We start from the raw sequence: 19,347 nt of genomic DNA on the forward strand, positions 1-19,347 counted from the left end.
TGCTTTTCGTGCAGATTATAGCATGGAAACAGCTTTGGTGACTCTTATTGATGATTCAAGGTTAAGTCTTATACTATTGAATTTGATGGGTACCATTGACCATGAGATTTTACATTGAGTTTATTTCTCACTTTCTGCCACAAGAACCACACAGTGAGTTACAAACAAAACATAATAATATGTACTACTAATGCAATACTATAAGCAAAAGCATCAGAACTAAATAAATTAGTCAAAATGTCAGTCTGTTTTTGATGCCCTTTATTGCTGTGTTTTTCAGGTGCTGCTAAATCAAGTCCAGTATCTAAACCAGGTTCCACATCATCTCGCCCATCATCAGCTAAAAAGTCAACAGCAAGCCCAGCAATCAAAAGTGACAAAGATTTAGAAACGCAAGTCACACAGCTCAATGAACAGGTAACTTGATTTTTCATAGCGTTGCTCACCCAGTAGTGTTACCAAGGGGGAAAGCAGATGATGTTCTAACATGTTAATGCTATTGTAGTTCCTCCTCTTCCCCCACCTGTCCACCTTCCTTTTCAAAATGCAATAGAACAGTATTTCCCAACTTTCTCAAACCAAGGGACATCTACATTATCAAAAAATGTGTGGCACACCATTCCCCTGGGAGTAGGCACTGTGTATATGGAGAGGGCTCATATGGTCCAATGAAGAGTGAGGAAAGTCCTGAAAGCTTCACCAGTCTCCCTTCCACATTATGGTTTATATTCCACCTTTTAGGCACTTCATGGCGGATTACATTCAGATAATGTAGGTATTTCCCAGTCCCCAGAGGGTTTACAATCTAAGGGCCTCATTTACTAAGCATTTTTCCCATAAACACAGAATGTTGTATCTGAGGCAGTGGAGAGTGAAATGACTTGAATACAAACAGCAATGTATACAAAAGAAAACACAACAAAGGTAGTGAGTTTCACAAATTGGATATAAAAAATTAATATTATAAATTAAAAAAAAAACAAAATTATTACTTAAGTTGCAAAACAAGAACAGTCAGTTGCAAAGAAGGTACATAGGAATCAATAGTATAACTATCTATGTAAAAACAATTTTATTATAATAAATTCCAAAGGACAAACAGACTTATAAAACATGTTTATAGATCCAGTATGGTCTCAAAGCTTGACATCTAATTCAGGGGTACAAACACACTTGAAAGAGACACACAAAGTGTTTCTTGTAGTGCCTATCATAAAATGCATCTAGAAATAAAAATATAAAAATCTCAACCAGTAGAACACTTAAACATAGAAATATATATTTAGAGAGAGAGAACATGATACCTTGGAAATATAGAAGAGGAGGAGCATATAAGACAGTTTCACTGATGAAGCTTCATATAGTGAGTAGTTTAGAAAAAAATTGTTTTACAAACAATAGTGAAAAAAGAAATTATTGAAATAAAATGATAAAAAAAAAACTGGATAAAAGAGGCTCATACCTATTTGAAAGTAGCAATGCCTGCTGTAATGGGCATACTAAATCTAAATAGCATGATAATGCACAGCAGATTAGTGATTTTTTTTCACTATTTTTTGTAATAAAATTTTTCCCTACTACTCACAGGGACTATATGAAATTTGACTAGCAAAATTGATTTCATATGCTCCTTTTCCATATTTCCAAGGTATAATGTTCTCTGTGAATTTATTAATATATATGTATTTGACTAGGTTTAAGTGTTCGATTGGTTAAGGTTTTTATTTATTGATGCCTTTTACTATAGGCATTACGAGAAGGACTTTGTCTTCATTAAATGTTTGTATTCCGAAAGAAGGTGTAGAGTCGAAACATGGCCATGTTAGGGCTATAAACATGTTTTGTAAGTTTTTTCTCCTTGGAATTTGTTGTTATAATAAAAAGGTTTATATACATATAATATTGATTCCTGTACGCATTTTTTGTATTTAAATTTTTTTTATCCAGTTTGTAAAATTCACTAACCAAGGCCTGTAACTTTCAAAGGAGTGTGCTGGCACACATTGACACATGTGCATCGGCGCATTGCCCAGGGACACAGCGATTTCATGATGTACATGCACATACGTGCATACATTATAAAATTGCCTTGGTACATGTATGTGTGCGCCTTAATTTGCAAGTAGGCTCACACCCAACCATGCAAATCTGGTTTTGGGCACGTAAGTCAGGGAATTTTATAAACGGTGAACGTCCATGCCAAGACCAGTTTCATCAGTTTGCTCAGGGTAGAGCTAGGTCCTCCAAATACCCCTGGTTTAATAGCTTGTACTCCCCTCAGTTACCCCAGAAGTTTTAAAACCCCTGGCTTTTGTTTTTGTTTTTGTTTTTTACACTTACACCTCCTCCATAGCAGAAGTAAAGTTATGCGGCACTAGACCCCTGGGTGTGTGCCCAGGCACTCTTGCCAAAGGCAGGAGTTAATTTCAGCCAGCACCGGGAAAGTGTACAGAAAAGCTGAAAAAACTGCTTTTATCCCAGGACAAGCAGGATGCTAGTCCTCACATATGGGTGACATCACTCACGGAGCCCTAATGCGGGAAAACTTCTGGCAAAGTTTCTAGAACCTTTTAACTGGCAGCCTGGGGCTACTGAGCATGCCCGGCATGCCATGATATTCCCTGCCACAGGGTTCTCACTACAGTCTTCTTTTTTCCGCGCTGCTAACTACATCACGGTTCACAGGAGCCCCGTGTTGGGGCGTAAAGCAGGAGTAGCAATCTTGATCCACAAAAATATTCAGTTTGAGCTTATCCAGCAGGTTTCGGATGCCCAGGGCAGATATCTTAACCTGGTTGGAAAAGTACACGACGGGAAATTACTGTTTGCAATGCATACGCTCCAAATTCTTATACTCACTCATTTTTTCAGGAACTAGTCTGTCAGATTCTTCCCATATTGAAAGGTTCTTTGGTTATGATGGGTGATTTTAACTGTGTACATGACCCACAGTTGGACAGATCTCATCCCCAACCGGTGTTACCTGATCTATCAGCTAAAAGCATCTCCTATCTATGTGCTGAACTGGGTCTGATGGACATCTGGCGAACATTGAACCCAACAGCTCGTGACTATACTCACGTTTCGAGGGCTCACGCTACTATATCTCGTATTGATTATCTTTTGCTATCGACCAGTTTGTTCCCTAAGGCACAACAGGTGACTATAGGGCCCATAGAAATCTCAGATCATGCTCAAATATGGGTAGATCTTGGGGATGGGATGGAAGGGGGGAGGGGGCCCGAATGTGGCAGTTCCCCAGTCATTTGAGTGCAGATAAGAATGTTCAGGATTTTATGCACAAGAAATGGACCTACTATGAACGTCATAATGGTGGGCACAAAGTTGATCCCGGATTATACTGGGCTACTAGTAAAGCGGTAATGAGGGGTGAAATTATATCCTATCTAGCGAAATCCAAAGCGATGGTCAAAACAATTCTGTTGGAAGACCAATTGCACCACGCCAAGATCCAGTTAGCACACCCCGCAAACTCAAGAATACAATGGTAAATTTAGAGGCCAAATTGTTTGCCAAACTTTTGGCAGATAGGTTAAGCATAGTATTTCCTAGCATCATCACTGCTAATCAAGTGGGCTTTGTCAAAGGACATGCCATCAGCACAAATTTGACAAAGTTAATTGTGGCTATGGAAGAATGTCAAAAACAAAACATGGCGGCGATGCTGGTGCGCTTCGACTCTGAGGAAGCCTTTGATAGAGTTTCTTGGGAGTTCCTTTTTTCAGTGCTCATGAGGTATGGTTTCAAAGGAGAGATTCTAGCAAATATAAAGATGTTATACCAAAACCCCCAATTAGCGATAATGGCAAATGGTCAACTCTCACTGGATTTCAGCTTACACAGAGGCACCAGATAAGGGTGTCCGCTTTCCCCACTCCTATATATTCTGTCGATTGATCCTCTGTTACGCAAGATAGCCGAAGATCCTATCATACGGGGCTTCACATGGGGTACACAGGAATTTAAGGTCTCTGCTTTTGCAGATGACGTGCTGGTTTTCTTGACCTCTCCGCAGAGATCCCTGGAGAGAGTCCTACAACACCAGACTCTATTTAGGTCTTTCGCGGGTTTAAAAATGAATGTAGAAAAATCGGAGGCCCTTAGCCCTGCAGTTAAACGGGATTGGGTGGGAGTCTTTCCACTGCACTGGGTGGGACAGGATATGAGATACCTAGGGATACAACTGACAAGAGATCCGAATAAGCTCTATGACGCTAACAACGGGCCATTACTTACACGTATGACAAATAAACTGAAACTGTGGGAAACTTTGCCTCTGTCTATTACAGGTCGCCTCTGTTTGCTTAACATGATGCAGCTGCCTAGGTGGCTGTACATTCTACAACAACTCTCATTATGGCTTAAGCCAGCAGATATTAAGCACATAGAAAGTAGGGTAAGAAAGTATCTATGGGGGGGGGGGTGGGGGCCGGAAAGCTCGAATATCACTTGGTACCTTAAAATTGAGCAGGACTCAGGGAGGCTTGACATGTCCAAATTGGAGGGACTATAATTTAGCTTGTCTATTACGGCATATACAGGATTGGCTGATGGGCACAGAAAAAATTCTCCGCTTTCTTTTCTCTTAGAGTGGATGGCGCCCTATCGGCCAGATGTTCTCATGCAACCTAGCTCTCAAATCCCTACTCGATATAGCCAACATATGATAGTTATATCAAGTTGGAAAGCCTGGCGATATCTCTGTCTCACGAAATTACGCCTGGGGAAATGTATTACGCCATATATTACACTGAGTTGTCACAGGGCCCCCACACAGCCTTCTGACAGTTCTTTGGAACACACAGATCAGAGCCAACCACTTGTAATAAAAAGCAACTTTATTAAATGCATCAATGTATTTCATAGTTATAGCTTTCAATTCCTTTCCTGAGACACAAGAACCACCCCTGGAAGATACATTAGTAATCAGCTGTAAGCCAGCCCAGATCCCCAGGATCATATAGAACCTACTTCCAAAGTGTACCTTTTGCAGATTCAAAATCCCTAACTGAAGACTTTGGGCATCTGGGTCTGGGTGATCCTTCTTCCCTGCCTCCCGAGCTGGCTCTGGTTCTCTAACTACACCCACAAAAGGTAGCTCTCTCTTCCTTAAAAACACACTGACTCTCTAAACAGTTGTAATTAACCTCAGCTGTGTCTTCCAATTAGTAGCACACTTTTCTGTGGCTGTTGTCATCAGCCTACTTGGTTCTCTGCCACAGATCAAACTAGAATTTCCTAGCAGCTCTGTGTTTCCTTTTGGATTTACAATCCTTCTGGTATCTAACTGTCCTGTCTCTTCAGGCTGCTTGTGTCTGTGTGGTTTCACTGTCCTTGTGGATTTCCCATTGCAGTCTGACCAACGTTCTTTCCTTCTAAATTCCAGAACATCAAATTCTACTGCCTAGAAATGCATCCAATTTGGACTAGGGAGCTCAGCTAGTAGAGCTTCATGCCCAAAGCCTCCAATTCCTCCTGGATAAATGATTTCATGTCCACCTTCTAAAGATGAGCAATGTTTTGAATGCTTCTAAAGGGCTTCAGAAACCAGGTAATCGACAAACCAAAATTTTGTTAGCGCAGACAGTCATGTAGTCATATACTAGCTGAACAAGCAGGGAGGAATAAACTTCAACTTCCTCTGCAGGGAATTAATCAGGTTATAGAACTGGACAATCTCACAAGAGTACCCTAATTGATGCCTCTTACTGAAAAAGGAAGGCATTCTAGCAGTAAGGCAGAGCTGAGAAATACTAGAGCCCCATTGATCAGAGTCCATCTCCTTTCAGTTGGAATAGATCCCCTGCAATGCATATCTTTTCCTGTCCCTGATAGTTAAAATCTTAGAACATAAGAAATTGCCATGCTGGGTCAGACCAAGGGTCCATCAAGCCCAGCGTCCTGTTTCCAACAGAGGCCAAAACCAGGCCACAAGAGCCTGGCAATTACCCAAACACTAAGAAGAACCCATGCTACTGATGCAATTAATAGCAGTGGCTATTCCCTAAGTATAATTGATTAATAGCCATTAATGGGCTTCTCCTCCAAGAACTTATCCAAACCTTTTTTGAACCCAGCTACACTAACTGCACTAACCACCTCCTCTGGCAACAAATTCCAGAGCTTTATTGTGCATTGAGTGAAAAAGAATTTTCTCCGATTAGTCTTAAATGTGTTACTTGCTAACTTCATGGAATGCCTCCTAGTCCTTCTATTATTCGAAAGTGTAAATAACCAAGTCACATCTACTCGTTCAAGACCTCTCATGATCTTAGACCTCTATCATATCCCCCCTCAGCCGTCTCTTCTCCAAGCTGATCAGCCCTAACCTCTTCAGCCTTTCCTCATAGGGGAGCTGTTCCATCCCCTTTATCATTTTGGTTGCCCTTCTCTGTACCTTCTCCATCGCAACTATATCTTTTTTGAGATGCGGCGACCAAAATTGTACACAGTATTCAAGGTGCGGTCTCACCATGGAGCGATACAGAGGCATTATGACATTTCCCTTTTTATTAACCATTCCCTTCCTAATAATTCCTAACATTCTATTTGCTTTTTTGACTGCTGCAGCACACTGAGCCAACGATTTTAAAGTATTATCCATATCCACTATGATGCCTAGATCTTTTTCCTGGGTGGTAGCTCCTAATATGGAACCTAACATCGTGTAACTCCAGCAAGGGTTATTTTTCCCTATATGCAACACTTTGCACTTGTCCACATTAAATTTCATCTGCCATTTGGATGCCCAATCTTCCAGTCTTGCAAGGTCCTCCTGTAATGTATCACAGTCTGCTTGTGATTTAACTACTCTGAATAATTTTGTATCATCCGCAAATTTGATAACTTCACTCGTCGTATTCCTTTCCAGATCATTTATATATATATATTGAAAAGCACCGGTCCAAGTACAGATCCCTGAGGCACTCCACTGTTTACCCTTTTCCACTGAGAAAATTGACCATTTAATCCTACTCTCTGTTTCCTGTCTTTTAACCAATTTGTAATCCACGAAAGGACATCGCCTCCTATCCCATGACTTTTTAGTTTTCATAGAAGCCTCTCATGAGGGACTTTGTCAAACGCCTTCTGAAAATCCAAATACACTACATCTACCGGTTCACCTTTATCCACATGTTTATTAACCCCTTCAAAAAAAATGAAGCAGATTTGTTAGGTAAGACTTCCCTTGGGTAAATCCATGTTGACTGTACAACCACAGTATAACTGGAAACGTACCATCAACCTTTCAAACTGGATAGGTAGTAAATAGTATCTCTATAAAATCTACCTAAATCCAAAGTTATGATATTTCAGTGACGCTCAACTACACAATCACCAGTGATTAAGGGAAAGTGACCATCATACTAGACATTATCGAAGTAATTAATATACTGTAGACTCTGCCTTACATGTAATCATTTAGTCACTTGTATCGATAAATGGAATGTCCATCTCCTTTTTTAAAATTTTTTTGATGCAAACACGTTTAAAAGTCCATATACAGATTACTTATCTTATAAACATTCAGTGGTGCCCATACCACCCTTTTCCTACTAGATGGTCAATCTTCTTTTACATAGTCCATAGCATAATGGACTATGTAAAAGTCTTCTTTTAGTTAAAATCTTAGTACATGGATAGCCAACTCATGATCTCGAGAGCCACAAACAGGCCAGGTTTTCAAGATGTCCACAATGAATATGCATGAGAGAGATTTGCATGCATTGCCTCCATTGTATGCAAATCTTTCTCATGCATATTCATTATGGATATCCTGAAAATCAGATCTGTTTGTGGCTCTTGAGGATCGGAGTTGGCCGCCCCTGTCTTACTAGAACACAGATAATACACAGGGTCTATAGTCCCCATAGTGCTCTATCAGGCCGATTCTGGCATTCATAACCCCCGATGCAAAACAGGGGTTAGCGCGTCCAAAATGTGCATCCAGTCGAGCACAAAGCTAATAGCGCTCATCACATGTAAATTAATGTTAATGAGGCTATTAGCTATTACTCCCGATGCAAAAAAAAAAATGTGCGCCCGACGCACACATTTTTACTCTCAAAAACTAACGCCTGTCCCGGAGCTGGCAGAAAATACTGCTTTTCTGAAGTTCCTCTGACTTAAAGTTGTGTTGATATTAAGTCTGAGGAACCGAAAAGAGAGAACCATTTAAAAAAAAAAAAAAAAAAAGGCGTGCCAGTGGTCAGGTTAGGAAAATGGACGCTCAATTAACAGATGCTCGTAAAATTGAACGTTCATTTTCCTAATCCACTGATAGCCACCTCTCCTGGGTGCCTGATGCAGAGGAGGCACTAGGAACGCAATATTTTCCTTAGTGCCTCCTTTTCACCGTGGCAGCCCATTTAAATATAAAATCAGGTCCCCGGGAGAGGTGGATCGGCGAGCGTTATGTGCGCCCGGTTAACGTGCACTAATATTGCATCGACCTATATAAGCCTCTTACTCGAGATTTTTTTTTTTTTTTTTTTTTGCAGAAGCCATAAGGCTAGTATCTAAACCTTCTCAATTTGAATCAAGGTGATTTTTTAAAATCATTTAATCTCTATGCCACACAGTTTGACGCGGAGATTAGTTATTAGAACATAAGATTTGCCATCAAAGATCCATCAAGCCTCTTTCCAACGGTGACCAATTCAAGTCACAAGTAATAGGCAGGATCCCAAAGGGTCGATAGATTTCATGCTTCTTATCCCAGGGATAAGCAGTAGATTTCTGCAGTTGCGTCTTTATGGACTTTCCCTCCAGGAACTTGTCCAAACCTTTTTTAATCGCAGCTATACTAATAGTTTTTACCACATCTTCTGGCAGCAAATTCCAGAGTTTAATTGTGTTGAGTGAAAAATATTTTCTCATATTAGTTTTAAAGGTACAATTTAGTAACTTCCTTGTGTGTCCCCTAGTCTTTGTACTTTTTAGAAGAGTAAACAACCATACAGAACCTAATTCAGTATGATGTTATACAATATTAACATCCATTTTTAGATTGAAAAAAGTCTTGCATCCATTCAGTTTAGCCATTAACTGTGTTTTCAAAGCCATGTACATGCATAAAACCTAGTTTATTGAAATAGCCAGGGGCTCAGTTCACATAGAAAAATAGGTTATGCATATTCTTTTATGTACTTTCACGCAAACTGGCGAGAGGCATTCTGAGGAGTGGAGTTTGGACTTGCGCACATTTTTTATTTTAAAAAGTATGCACATAAGTTCACCTTCACAAATCACGCTTTCAGTAGAGCAGGTGTAACTTTTTGTGGGTGAGTTAGTACACTTTCTCAGCACTTATTTGTGAATTTTCAAAGCCAACTTACGTGCATAAGTTCACTTAAATAATTTGGGGTGAAGTCTATTTGTAAAAGGTATGCACAGACTTTATCCCACCATGCTCAATTATAAAACGTTATACCCTGTATATTCTATATGCTCATGAAATTACCCAGCTTTCCAGCATCCAGTGTCTTTGCATCTATAGCCTTACTAAGCAGAATATCCTATAACCTACCCATCCTAATGGTAAGTTTTTCCCATAAAATCAAATTTAAAGTTACTCACTTTTTGCATATTCCCAAGGGTAAATATTTTGTCTACCAGGTCCACATATTAACAGGTCAGTTTTAAAATGAGCGCACGTGCAAGTGAGGATACGCTAGAATTATTAATCGTGAGTGCACTTATGTTCGTATGTTTTAAAATGCACCAACAGCGCGCAAGTATGCTCCTAATTTTAAGAGGTTACTCGAGCACAGTTAACGTGTACTTTGTCACATTTTACGCATGTATGTAGGTCATCTTAAAACATGCTCGTGCGAGAGACAACCCAGTTTTTCCAATTCGTCCACTGGTTTGCCCAGTTAATATCAAAGTCTTCCAGACCCTCTGGTTCTTCATCCTGCACTCCCCCCAGTTGTCCCAGACCGCTCGCCCTATCCTGTAAGCTCTAAAATTCAATATCTACAGACTTGCTCCTCACCTGGAGCATAGGTGGATAACAAGCTGACGCTTGCCACGGTCTCCATATTAAAATATAGTTATGTGCGTAACTGTTGGCCCCACCCTGCAATGCCCATGCTCTACCTATGCTCTGCCCCTTTTCTGCTCTCTTATTTTTGACACGCGCCCCAGTATATATCTGTGTGTACTTCACGGCTTTTAAAAAAAATGTCTACGCATGTATGTAGGAATTTTTGCACAAGCAACACTTAAAATTGACCTGTAAGTAGTTATAGAAAATAGACTTAGAAAAATGTGTTCTAACTTTTCATCACATTAAATTTTCCAAACTCCTGATTTAAATTAGTTGCTATACTTTTTGTAGATCTTTTATATATTTTTTAAAATTATACCAAAACTGGATGCAACACATTTGGTGTGTTCTGAATAGGACCTTATACAGCTATAGCATACTAACATAATCCTTGTTTGTAAGTCCTGTCCCTGGACATACCCGGATCAGTCCAGGAAAGTGGGTTGTGTATCCCTACCAGCAGGTGGAGTCAGAGAACAATCAGAACTTTGGGCACTGCTACATAACGAGAGTGCCACCTGCAGTCACTCAGTATTTCTCTGACTCCAGCGGGTGATACACATGCACACCTGCAGTCTTTAGTTATATTTTTTATTTAGTTAGTTTGAATTTAATTTTTTGGTTTATGGTCGCTTCCTGAGGTGTTAGGCGCCTTCGTGGGCCATCCCTCAGTAGAAACCGGGCGTATGGGGAATTGGATATTCCTCTCAGGGTTTCTCCCGACACAGTTCAGTGTCTGACGACCAGGGACTCCTGGCTACTCATCACTGTCTCTGCTACAGCTGCTCCCTTGTCTCCTGCAACAACTTTTCTCTGTGTCATGGTAAAGTTTAATTTAAAAAAAAAAAAAAAAGCTGTTTTCACTGCGGCTGACTGACGGTCTTCAGTGCTGAGGTTAGGAGAGATACAGGAGGGACCGGGTCTTTTAAGGCCGGCCGGAGAAGCTGTCAGCAGTGTTCCCCTCATCTCCCGGGGCTCCGGTTGTTTTCTGAGGGCAAGGATGAGTTTTTCTCCATGTGCCTCATTTATTTGCTGCTTCCCTGCTGGGGGCCTTGCGATCTCGCTATAGCAGGCTCCTTTCCTGCGGCACGGCTGCACGTGTTTTTTCTCCTCAGCCAGTAGTCTCTTAGCCCGCAGCATGAAAAGTTTATTTTTTCTGGTCCTGCCTGAATGAAATTTTCTCCGCGTTGCAGCTCCGAGCGTTTAATTTTTTTATTCGCGCCCTTTTCTATTTCACTTCAGACTATCAGTGCGCTACTGCGGATGGGACCGAAAACAGAATCGCAGGCCTGCCGCGCTTGTGAGTTACACGGCCAGGCGTTAAATGCGGCCTCCTTATGCGCAGCATGTTCCCCGGGGTTAGAGGGTTCTTCAGGGCTTTTTGCCTCATCCCTTGGGGAGGGAACGTCTGTCTTGCCTTCGGCTTCGCAGGAAGAGGATTCTCCGCCTGTTCTAGCCCCGGTGAGGGAAGACCTCACTGGGGGAACTGATATCACCCCAGCCGACTCTCCAGTGGGGGAGGGGGACCCAGAAGGGCTTTACCCATAATTTGTCCTCCTTATGCACCAGGCTTTCCTGGAAAGAAAACACTCGGCGGTAAAGCGGCCCATCTCCTGGGGGCAGGTTTGGACCCTCCTGAGAAAAGAGGCCTGGACACTCATCAGGGCCTCTCTGATCAGGCTCACCCCACAGGGGATTCTCCCCAGGGTACACGAGATCCGATCCTGGGGTCTGGGGCAACGCTGGCTTCTGGGGTAGTAGGGGCGGCAGAATCGGATCCACGGCCAGATCCGGCTGATGTGGATACTGATGAGCCCGATGACCCTCCTGCGGTCCCACAATATCTTTTCCTCTGCCTAAGAAGGTTCGCAAACTAGTGACCCGGGAGTGGGAGTTTCTGGCTTGAAGGTAGGCAGAGCTATGGCAAAACTGTACCTGTTATCGTCTGATGTTTTGGATTTACTGAAAATTCCAAAGGTGGATGCTGCGGTCTCGGCAGTCATGAAAAAGACCACTATCCCGGTTGCTGGGGCGGCTGCCCATAAGTATATGCAGGACCGCAAGCTGGAGATCCAGGAAGCGAGCATTAGAGATTGCAGCGCTAAGCCTTCGGGTGGCGGTTTGCGCTAGCCTCATGCAGAGGGCCTGTCTGTGTTGGGTCTAGGAGCTGGTACAGGTGACAGTGAGGTACAGGTGACAGTGAGGTACAGGTGACAGTGAGGCTCTGCACTCCACCCGCCTAGAAGCAGACATCGCTTATGTTGCAGATGTTTTGTATGATCTGGTGAGGACCTCGGCGAGAGGTATGGTGTCCTTGGTGTCAGCGCGGCATCTCCTCTGGCTGCGAAATTGGGCGACGGATTTGTCCTCCAAGTCCCAGCTTTATCTACCCTTTAAGGGCAAGCTCCTCTTTGGGGAGGATCTGGATCAGCTAGTAAAGCTGCTTGCCGAATCCAAGGGCAATCGATTGCCGGAAGATAAAAGATCTAAGAAAGTCTTCCCTCCTCAAGCTAGGTTTTGGGACTCTCGCTGCTTCAGAGCGGGTAGATACTCCGCAGCTCCTGCTTCTAAACCTGCTTCAGGGCGCCAGCAGTCCTTTCGAGGGGGTCGCCAGCCCAGAAGAGATTCAGGACATCTTGGTGCAGGAAGTAATAAAAACCCCCAATGAAGCCACGAGCACCCATTCAGTCATCGAAGCTGTTTGAGGCAGATTATCCAACTTTTACATGAAATGGGCAAGAATTACATCAGACTGCTGGGTCTTAGAAGTGATCAAAGACGGGTATGCACTGGAGTTCTCGCGCCCGGTCCGGGAGGTTTTTGTGGAGTCCCGAGTGGCCTCAAGTGTCAAGCGAGAGGCGGTCCGGGCGACTCTACAATGATTTCTCAAGCTCAAAGCTATTGTCCCAGTTCCGGAGGCTCAACAGGGACGAGGTCGGTACTCCATGTACTTTGTGGTCCCCAAGAAGGAGGGCACGTTTCGGCCCATCCTCGATCTGCAGAAGTTGAACCGTTGCCTTTGAGTTCCTCGCTTTCATATGGAAACCCTGAGGACAGTGATGGCTGCGGTTCGAAAGGAGGAGTTTCTCGCTTCTCTGGACCTCATGGAGGCGTATTTACACATTACAATCCAGCTGAATCACCAGAGGTTTCTGCGGTTCAAGGTCTTGGGACGACACTTCCAATTTCGAGCCCTCCCATTTGGTCTCGCAACAGCTCCTCGCACATTCACCAAGATAGTGGTGGCGGCCTTCCTTCGTCAGGAGGGAATCTTGGTCCACCCGTACCTGGACGACTGGTTGAGTCTTGGGAGGACTGCGAGAGATCAGTGCACATGGTGATGTTCACATTGGAATCCCTAGGTTGGGTAATCAATGTGCAGATGAGTCACTTGGAACCCATTCAGAAGTTGATTTATCTTGGAGCACAATTCGATATTGCTGGGCAAAGTGTTAATAGAGGCGGACCAAATAGGGAAGTTGCAGGAACAAATACATTCCCTTCTTCGAAGGAACAATCCCACAGTGTGGCATCATCTTCAGGTCCTGGGCTCCATGGCTTTAACCTTGGACTTTGTTCTTTGGGCATTCGCTCACTTAAGACCTTTACAGCATGTGCTTTTGTCTCGCTGGAGCCTGATGTCGGAGCAATTCCATCTACCAATGCCTCTACTTCCGGAATCCAGAGCCAGTCTGTCATGGTGGCTATCACTGGACAATCTGGAATGGGGGGTGGCTTTGAACACTGCGAATTGGCTGATAATCTCCACCGATGCCAGCCTCTCAGGTTGGGGGGTAGTGTGTGCAGACAGGTCCGCCCAAGGGCTCCGGTCAGCGATGGAAAGATCCTGGTCCATAAACCGGCTCGAGACCAGGGCTGTACATCTGGCCCTTCGGGCAGGGCAGAATGGTGCGAGTTTTCTCGGACAATGCGACAACGGTGGCATACATCAACCAGCAAGGCGGAACTCAAAGTCCCGCCTTAGCACTGGAGGGCACGTCTTCTGTTCACCTGGGCGGAGCGCCATCTCAAGGGCATTGCCGCATCCCATGTCGTGGGAGTACAGAATGTGCAAGCCGATTATCTCAGCCGTCAGCAACTAGATCCAGGGGAATAGGAACTCTGTCTCTAGGCGTGGAATCTCATTTGCGCCAGATGGGGAACTCCTCAGCTGGATCTGATGGCAACGCAGGTGAATGCAAAAACAGTTCGTTTTTTCAGCCATCACCGAGAACAGGGCTTGGTGGGCAAAGACGCTCTCGTGTGTCCTTGGCCCACAAGGATTCTGCTGTATGCCTTCCCGCCATGGCCCCTCATAGGTAGGCTTCTCCATCGCACAGAGCGGCACCTGGGAAGGGTGATTCTGCTGGCGCTGGAGTGGCCACATCATCCGCTCTATAGGGTCCACTTCAGCAGGCTCATCTAATGCATCTGCTCCGTCAGGGGCCCATATTTTGGGATCGGGAGGATCGCTTCTCTCTTGCGGCTTGGCTTTTGAGAGGCGACGTTTACGCTTGAGGGGTATTCAGAACAAGTCATTTCCACCCTCCTACAGGCGAGACGTCCAGCCACCTCTATGGCCTGTGTGAGAGTTTGTTGGTGTCAGCGTTCCTGCGACCCTTTAGCGGTGCATGTTCCTCGGGTTCTTGCCTTTCTGCAACAGGGCCTCGCTAAAGGCTTGGCGTTCAATTCCCTTCGTGTACAAGTTGCAGCTCTAGGTGCCTTGCAGGGAAACTTTGACGGCTGTTCGCTGGCAGCGCATCTGGATATTGCTCTGTTTCTTAAGGGGGGTCAAACTTTGCGCCCTCCCATCCGTTCGGTGTGTCTGGATTGGAGTTTGAATTTAGTCCTGCGAGTTCTATGTGGCGCTCCTTTCGAGCCTCTTCGTGGAGTTTCCCTGAAAGATCTGACTTTGAAAACAGTGTTTTTGGTGGCCATTTGCTAGGCCCGTTGGATCTCAGAGTTGCAGGCGCTGTCTTGTCGGGATCCCTTTCTTCGGATTTATGATGATCCGGTATCATTACGTACGGTTCCGTCCTTTGTCCCTAAAGTGGTTTCAGTCTTTCACATCAATCAAAATGTGGAGCTTCTGGGGTTCCCTAACTGGCCCGGGAGTCTTCTCAGAATAGAGACCTTCATCTTTTGGATATGCGGCACACCTTATTGCATTATCTGGAGGTTACCAATGACTTCAGACGTTCTGATCATTTGTTCGTTCTCTTTGGTGGACCAAAGAAGGGGGACAAAGCGTCAAAGGCGACCATATCTCGGTGGATTAAGGAAGCCATTTGCACGGCATACATAGCCCGAGGGCGTCAGGTGCCTTTGGGTCTCAGAGCTCATTCCACTAGGGCTCAGGCTTCCTCCTGGGCAGAGTGTCAGTTACTGTCACCTCAGGAGATCTGTAGGGCGGCGGTGTGGTCTATTCACACTTTTACGAAACATTACCGATTGGACGTTAAGGCTTCAGAAGGACCATCCTTCGGGGAGAGTGTGCTTCGTGCGGGTCTTTCGGGTTCCCGCCCAGTGGAGGGTGGCTTGGGTATATCCCACTTTTCTGGTCGGATCTGGGTATGTTCAGGAAATGAAAATTGGTTCTTACCTGCTAATTTTCGTTCCTTTAATATCACAGATCAGTCCAGAGGCCCACCCCTTTCTTCAGATACCGAAAGACTGTTTTGGTCAGAACCTGCTTAAGTTTTTTATTGTTGAAGCTCCTTTTTTGCAGATATGATTCATGAAGCAGTTTTTAGCAGTTGTTCGGTCTGGTTTTTGCCAGCGACGAAGTGGTAGTCTGGAAATTTGGTTGGGTGCTACCCTTCGTTATTTAGTTCTGTTAGCATGGGCTTGGGTACAGGTCAATACTGAATGACTGCAGGTGGCACTCTCATTATATAGCAGTGCCCAAAGTTCTAATTGTTCTCTGACTCCACCTGCTGGTAGAGATACACAACCCACTTTTCTGGACTGATCTGTGGTATTACAGGAACGAAAATTAGCAGGTAAGAACCAATTTTCATTTGGTATGCAATAATGCTTGCCTTGCTTACTGTAGCCTGACCTTGTGTTGACATTAGGAGGGGTATTTTGCATTTAAAATCTTTTCAGTACATTTTTTCTTTAGCATACAGTTTTGCATATTTTTGTCACCAAGATATTACTTTGCAGTTGACTATATTGAAGTCCATTTGATATGTCTAATCTCTCCCTTTAGTCGGTAATCTTTTCCAAATCCTTATTTTGGATTTGTTACTTATTTTGTACCATATGCACATATAGCAAGATTATTTTCCATATGTTTCTAAGTTATACTATCAGTAATGACTCCATATTAACACTGTGGCTATCCACTTTTTGCATCTGTCTCATTAAATATCCATCTGTAATTACTCGCAATTTGCAGCTATCCAACCAATTTTCAGTTCATTTACAAAGTTTTCTACATATCCCAAAGTTTCCTAATATCTTCACTACATTTCATCCTTATTTTCATCCTTGTTTTGGAATGCAAATCATAGAAGTCAATCCAGGTATTAACCAAGACCATTTATAAGAGTGCACTTAGATGGTGCGTTGTTTCCCCTTTCTTGTTTGACTATTAATAAAAATGTTATACCAGCACCAATGTAGCCATCATAGAATGCTGGAAATAATAAAGCCCAATTCATTAGTTACTGTGGATTTATTGCTTTTTTCACACAGATTGTTTTTGTTTATAGGTACATTCATTAAAGCTTGCTCTTGAAGGAGTTGAGAAGGAGAGGGATTTCTATTTTGGAAAATTAAGGGAAATTGAACTCCTTTGCCAAGAACATGGACAGGAAAATGATAACCTCGTTCAGCGACTAATGGAAGTTCTTTATGCTACAGAAGATCCGGTAAGATTTTTTTCCCTTGCTTATTTTTTAATATCTGTATTGGTGAGTCATTTGCTCATCAGAAAAGTGGGTGGGCAATATGTCAGTTCAAGATGATATTTTTTCAGTGTGGTGTCCTTCACATTAATTACAATGAATTGCCTGAGGAGAACCCTACAAGGATAGAAGATGGAAATGGACCAACAGAGGAGAGATTCCCTTATGTTAGGAGAATGCATTCTTTTTATGGTTAACTGGATGAAGTAATCATAACAGTTAGTCTTTTAATGGAAATTTCTATAATGTGATCCTCTTCTTGTCACAGTTTAACATCATTAAGATACAACCATATACAATAATTCAGTTATTTAGTTTGCATTTTTGTTTCCATTCTGCCTTTTAAAAGCATTTGGCATGTCCTTATCCAGACTGTACCCTCCTAACCAAAGATCCTACATTTACCTATCTTCTTTAGCTTACCTTGCAGGTGGTAGTTTTCAGTCCCAGCCTTTTGCAAAACAGTTCCAGGTATCTTTGTGCCATGTACAAATAAGAGTTTGATTCTTAATGTAGCTGTTGAGTCTGTTTGTTTTTTTCCATTAAGTCTATTTTATAAAGAGAGAATTCTAAAGTGGTGTGTGTCTATATATATATATATATATATATATATATATATATATATATATATATATATATATATATATGTGTGTGTGAGTATGTATGTATATATGTATGTGTGTATGTATATATTTCTGTCTGTGTGTGTATGTATGTGTGTAGTGAGTCAGCCATACATGCTGCTTCATCATAGCATAGGCAGAAAAATTCAGTTATTTGCAAGTCCTTTTCTGTTTCCCATGATGTATTTTGGATTTGTTTTGATTTACCATTATAGCAAACAAGATGAAATATATTCATTTGCTATATTTTTTCCCAGTGATATATTCAAAAGCTTTTTGTTGCTGAACAGGCAGTATTGTACCTTTAGGCATTTCACAAGTTCATAACTCTAAGTCATGAAAGTTCAACTAGGTTGTTTTGGTGAATCCAAAAATCAGTACAAAGCAAGCAGGCAAAACCATAAGCTAATAAAAAATAGAAAGTTGGCTAATAAAAAGTGAAAAATAACCAGTCTCAAGTAATTGCAAATGCAAATGGTTGCATCAAAAAGGTATATAAATTTAAATAAAAATAAATTTATCAGAAATATGACTGGATATGGCACTCATAGCAAAGAGATGCAGAGCAGCACACATTGATGAATATAAAAATATCCATTATCTAAGTATTATAAGTGGTATCATGCACAATGCCAAAAGAACATAAGAAATATCCAAAATGTCTTAAATTAACTGGTATCATACACCGTACCAACACAGCATCAAAACTCAGCTCATAAACCGGAAAGGCTTCACCAAATAATTATTTACCATAGTAGTCCATCTTTCTACTGAAAATTGAATATGACATTTTGTTTACATTAATACAACAGTTTGTGCTGTTTCTTATCTCTTTGTGGTAGTAGTTTATATTTTTGTGATAAGGATTTTTTTACTCTTTTGTGTGAGTGTATTATAGTTTGACTCATAGCTGATTTGTCAATTCTAAATATTTTAATCATGTGAACTCTGTATTTTCAGTTTTATTTTTCATGTAGTGAAGTCCAATAAACATCAACCCCTCAAGTCAGAAAAATCAACTTATAACCCTGATATCAACAATGTTTCGGTAGAATTGCTGCCTTAAGGGGGTGAAATGTGTGAAAAAATATTTCTGATGCTAAGGTTGAATACTGCCACTGTAGTTCACCAAATAGGAGTGTATCCAAACCATTCCAATTTAAGTTTGGATACACTCCTGTTTGGTGATCTACAGTGGCCATATTCGTGTGTTAACACAAGAAAAGATGTTAAAAGAAAATTTCTTTTTATTTTGTTTCTCCTCCTGAAGAAGACGATTCTACTGAAACAATGTTGAGATTAGACAGTTGATTTTTCTGACTTGAGTGGTTGTGCATGTTGACCTTGTTTCACATATGCATAATAATATATTATACATAATTTACAGGATTAAAATATTTAGGATTGGCAATCCTACTATGAGTGCCATGTGTGGTCATAATGTTGGTAGCCTCTTTTTTTTATTTAAAATTATATAACTTTTTGGTGCATCTGTTTGTATTTGCAATCACTTTAGACGTTATTTTTTCAATTTTTATTGGCTGTCTTTCTAATTATTTTTATTAGTTTGAATCAGAGCTGAGACAGGTTTGTATTTTGCAGGCAAAATTCATTACAATTTTAAATTAGTATACTCATTTTATTATTTTAGTGCTCTTCTGCTTTTCTTTGGGTATAGTACTCAACTTTGGAACTTGAAATTCAGACTATGATTGCTTTTGGCATAGGTGTCCCTTAA

At 42.0% G+C, this 19,347-nt stretch overlaps 1 protein-coding gene across 6 annotated transcripts in view; it reads left to right on the top strand.

The window, feature by feature from the left end:
- MAPRE2 (microtubule associated protein RP/EB family member 2) overlaps nucleotides 1-19,347 on the top strand; it is a 317,614-nt gene that overhangs the window by 268,797 nt on the left and 29,470 nt on the right. For all 6 annotated transcript variants that reach the window (XM_029591235.1, XM_029591238.1, XM_029591236.1 and 3 more), the window contains 2 exons: nucleotides 281-417; nucleotides 16,792-16,950. In XM_029591235.1, the coding sequence (XP_029447095.1) occupies nucleotides 281-417; nucleotides 16,792-16,950 (296 nt within the window). The remainder of the gene's footprint in view (nucleotides 1-280; nucleotides 418-16,791; nucleotides 16,951-19,347) is intronic.

The sequence above is a fragment of the Rhinatrema bivittatum genome, chromosome 2 (genome assembly GCF_901001135.1).
Source record: "Rhinatrema bivittatum chromosome 2, aRhiBiv1.1, whole genome shotgun sequence".
Classification (NCBI taxonomy): Eukaryota; Metazoa; Chordata; class Amphibia; order Gymnophiona; family Rhinatrematidae; genus Rhinatrema; species Rhinatrema bivittatum.